Raw genomic sequence first — 4,704 nt, 5'->3', positions numbered from 1 at the left:
AATAAAGTCTAATGTTACAACTAATGGGGAATCCCTTTAAAATGGGTTGAATGGATAAAGATTTCATCAAAATTTGTCCAGTGTTTCATAAAATACTTAAACAATGACAGAGTTAATATTTACATTTAATACCAATGTTTAGGCTAACATTGATTAGCTGTGATGAACATTTTGCCTTGAGTTGACTCTAAAAGGTAATGAGTTGTAGATATGCAGTATCCTGAAGGTTGTGGGTTTGATCCCCGGGGTCTTTCTGTGTGGAGTTTGCATRTTRGTGTGTTTTATTGACTGTGACTGTACAGCACTTTGGTTGTTTAAGTGCTTTATAAAYAAAGTCCTTGTGCTTGACTGGGTTTTCTTCAGATACTCTGATTTGCTTTCGGCCCAGGCCTCCTGTGCAAAGAAGGTGTGTGATTTCAGTGTSATAATCCTGGTCAAATAAAGGTTAATAACAGTAAAAAAAATAATATCTGTTGCTTACTTTTTGTTAGTTTCATTGAAATCCATCCTGTGACTGGTGAGTTATTTGCAGTATCGTAGTAAAGTGATGACRCAGCATTAGCTGTTTTGACAGAACRGCAGTTTCTGAAGCGGAGAACAAAAAAAAATGGAGTGTTTTAAATCCTGCATATCTGATCCATGACTGCAAGCTCACAGTCATCACCACTGGCTTTGTTGCTTATTTCCTGGCACATCGCYAGCATTTGTAGATCAGTGGAACAGCGTGAAACTATTGGCTCCGGTGTGCACTTGTGCCTCGACTCGACAAAGAGGATAACCTAGTCTGTAAAAAAACAAATSAACACGCCGAGTGCAAAGCTCCACAGGGTGCCTTTGAGAGAGGAAGAAATGAAGATGGAGGCTGGGGGGAGGGTTGGGGGGTGCTGTGTCATAAGAGGAGGGCACAAAGCTTTAAAAACGTCATAAAAATGTCAAAAAATTTTTTGAATTTTACTCAAACATCTGAACACCATGATTCATTTTAAATAATGAAAAAAAAACCTTTCCAAAATAAATTTAAAAAATAGGTGACGACATCAATAAAGTGACAAAACCATTATCTGCAACATAATACCTATAAAATGCACTCTGCTGTTGCTCTGTTAAACGGTTCATTTCGAATCCGATGTCATAAATTAGAAGAACTCTTAAAATTGACAGATGTTCGGCTGTGAAAATGTTAACCTGAATCTATTCCCAGAGGTCCAACGTCTCCACAAATTAAAACCACTTTGTCTCGAAAACCTTTTTTTTTTCCATTAGAAAAGATTCTTTAATCGATCTCTCACACGTTTGCCAACCTGTCGATACACTGGCCTGTGAAAGCTTTTGCTCATTTTTGTTGGAACACTTCTTCTTTTCAAGCATCTCATTTTATCCACACTGCGWATGTGTCATCACTCTTAAATTGTTTCAGAAGCCTCTTTTACTCCTATAAGTAGTTRTTGTCCGATAAAATGAGCTCTGTTCAAAGCACATATAGGTTAGCAGTTACCACTTCCAACTGAGACTGCTATTTGTGTGGTTACACAGCGGATGAGTCATAAAAACTGGACCTATGTGTCAATGTGTGTGTCTGTGTGTGTGCATTCAWAGGGGAAGAGTCCTTAATGATCTTTGTGGACAAGCGGAAGCTGAGTCGGACATCTGAAGTAAGTGAATCCAATGGCACAGCTGTGACGCTGGAAGCTCTGCACCAGCTGGCWGCCTCCTACTTCATCGACAGGGAGAGCACCTTGCACAAGCTGCACCACATCCAGATTGCATCTACTGCCATTAAGGTAAAACGCCTGCTTATTACYGGGATTGAAATAACTCMAATATGTTGTTGTTGTTGTTGTTGTTGCTTTATTTGCAGCCATTGTTTGGTTCTCAATTACTGTGTGATGACATTCTTTTCAAAAGTAGTTCTTTATACTTGATGTTGTTGTTGGATAAATTTAATAGCTGTAATTTCCCTCACACTACAAGTGGTCTGATGTGGCTCCCTGACTGTAAGGCGATTTTAAAAGCTATGGTTAATCAGAGTGCGTGCATGGGGCTTTTCAACAACAACTCTTCAAAAAAGATTTGCCTTTTTTTTTCTTTTTTTTTTTTCAAATTTTCCAAGCAGGGGTATCTAACTTGAGGAGGGGGTCCCTGCGATCACTAAATGGGCATTTCTTCAGTGTGGGTGTAATTTGTGTAAGCCATGATTGGTCAGATGGACTTGTGTTGGCGTGGTTTGGGTAAGCCACAATTATTTGAATGGACTTGTGTGGGCATGGTTTAAGTTAGCCACATTTAGTAGGATGGATTTGTAAGGGTGTGGTTTGGGTAAGCCACAATTGGTCGGATGGACTTGTGTTGGCTTGGTTTGGGTAAGCCATGATTGGCCGGATGTATTCGTGTGGGGGTGGTTTGAGTAAGCCACGATAAGTTGAATGGACTTGTGTGGGCATGGTTTAAGTTAGCCACGATTAATAGGATGGATTTGTAAGGGTGTGTTTTGGGTAAGCCATAATTGGTCAGATGAACTACTGTGGGTGTGTTTTGGGTAAATCATGATTGGTCAAATGGACTTGTGTGGGCGTGGTTTGGGTAAGCCACGATTGGTCAGGTGGACTTGTGTGGGCGTAGTTTGGGTAAGCCATGGTTGGTCAAATGGACTTGTGTGGGCGTGGTTTGGGTAAGTCATGATTGGTCAGATGGACTTGTGTGGGCGTGGTTTGGGTAAGCCACGACTGGTCAGATGGACTTGTGTGGGCCTGGTTTGGGTAAGCTACAATTGGTCAGATGGACTTGTGTGGGTGTAGTTTGGGTAAGCCACGATTGGTTGGATGGACTTGTGTGGGCGTGGTTTGGGTTAGCCATGATTGGTCAGATGGACTTGTGTGGGTGTAGTTTAGGTAAGCCATGATTGGCTGGATGGACTTGTGTGGGCGTGGTTTGAGTAAGCCACGATTGGTCAAATGGACTTGTGTAGGCATAGTTTGGGTAAGCCACGATTGGTCAGATGGACCTGTGTGGGCATAGTTCAGGTAAGCCACGACTGGTTGGATGGACTTGTGTGAGCGTGGTTTGGGTAAGCCACAATTGGTCAGATGGTCTTGTGTGGGCGTGGTTTGGGTAAGCCACGGTTGGCCGGATGGACTTGTGTGGGCGTGGTTTGGTTAAAGGCAGCTGAGGTGAAGTTTAACAATTCAGATGCTAGATTTATGGATATTAAATTTAGTCATGACTCGAGATGCTAGCTACACTAATTTGAATGTTGTACTGTACATGTGGAGGGATGTGTAACAATTCGGTTTGGTCAAAACATCACTGACCTGCCTGGAAAAATATTTTTAGTTTTAATGTGAATATTAATAATAGTCATAAATTTAGACAGGAAGGTATACCAAATTTGAAGTCAATAAATAATATTTAAATGTTCAAAATTGTTTTACTTTGACTTGACCGTTACTTCATCTTTTAACTTCTCCCATAAGTCCATCCGACCAATCACAGCAAATTACATCCACATCTAAGAAACGTTCCTAAACGTTTTGATTTTGGGAATTTTCTCATCAAATTTATTGTCTGTAAAACCCTTAAATATGAATAACMATTAGTATTATRGCATGTTTACATTTTACTCATACTGGTGGACTGCTGTTTAACCACTCCATTACTTCTCTTTATAAAAACACAAAAACAAAACAGATTATCTCATTTTCATTTTCCTTCAGCTGCCTGATTAATGAACTATGAGTCATTGACTCCAACCATAACATCTGTTTCAGTGCTCGTGTTTTTGAGATAGTAATTTCAATTGTTCTCCCTCCCATGGGGATAGGAATTAGAGCAAATTAAGAAAACCACATTCTGCAGTAGTTAGTATTTGCCAAGTACTTTTCACTAGTGAACAGTTACTGYATGCAATTTAAAACTCGTAAAAAAGCCCCGGATGGGCAACTTTGGCCTGCTTCAAGCGTTGAATACTATTATTAAAACGAACTTTAAAGTACTTTGTTAAAAGAATGAGACACATTTAAAGGCTATAACTTACACATAGACTAATAAACTGAAGTTGCTTTCTTACCATTTTTAATTARTGAACCATTAAAAATGTACGCACTTTAGGACCTTGTCCAATGTTTTACACAGAAATAATTCTGAGACACCTTCAATGAGGCAGCTACTTCATCATTAAATAAATTTACTTCACTAAGTGTTGGGGGCAATGTTCACCACTGCAGGAGTCACTATGTTTCTTTTAATTGATTTCCCTGTTTAAAACTCCTTTCAACACATTAAAATTCAGACTTTCATCAGAATTCTCAAGTTTTGTAATGCATAACTGTACCATCATATTTTTATCTCTTCTTAAGCTACTTTCATCAGTTCCCAATATGTTTAACAGTAATAACTACAACTTGACATCAMTAAATTATTCTATTTATATATTTCTTTGTTCTCCCTTTCCATTTTTTATTCAATAGTTTTCACATTTATTATTTCTTTAATGTCTTTTTTTGTTTTGTTTTATTATTTCAGAATTATTTCCCCTTTTTCAACCCATAAACTGCTTTTATTTCAGCGTTTTTCACTTTTGCCTGATAGGAGAGTCCAGGATCATGAGCACTAATGATGTTGCCATAAAGTAAGAGTTGTGGACCATCAAAGGGAAGTTGCCACTCCACACTGAAAAAAAAAGGATTTTTGGGTGTAGTAACATTTATT

General features: G+C 38.8%; 1 protein-coding gene across 1 annotated transcript in view; it reads left to right on the top strand.

Annotated features, from left to right (window-relative positions):
* Positions 1-4,704, top strand: part of LOC106525208 (BMP/retinoic acid-inducible neural-specific protein 3) — a gene marked incomplete at its 5' end in the record, with an annotated part of 98,386 nt that overhangs the window by 43,163 nt on the left and 50,519 nt on the right. Inside the window, 1 exon segment of the mRNA XM_014019361.1 lies at positions 1,597-1,781. Within this exon segment, the coding sequence (XP_013874815.1) occupies positions 1,597-1,781 (185 nt within the window).

The sequence above is a fragment of the Austrofundulus limnaeus genome, unplaced genomic scaffold (genome assembly GCF_001266775.1).
Source record: "Austrofundulus limnaeus strain Quisiro unplaced genomic scaffold, Austrofundulus_limnaeus-1.0 Scaffold217, whole genome shotgun sequence".
Lineage (NCBI taxonomy): Eukaryota > Metazoa > Chordata > Actinopteri > Cyprinodontiformes > Rivulidae > Austrofundulus > Austrofundulus limnaeus.
The sequence above is the reverse complement of the archived record's forward strand: the minus strand, read 5'-3'. Positions and strand labels throughout refer to the sequence as shown.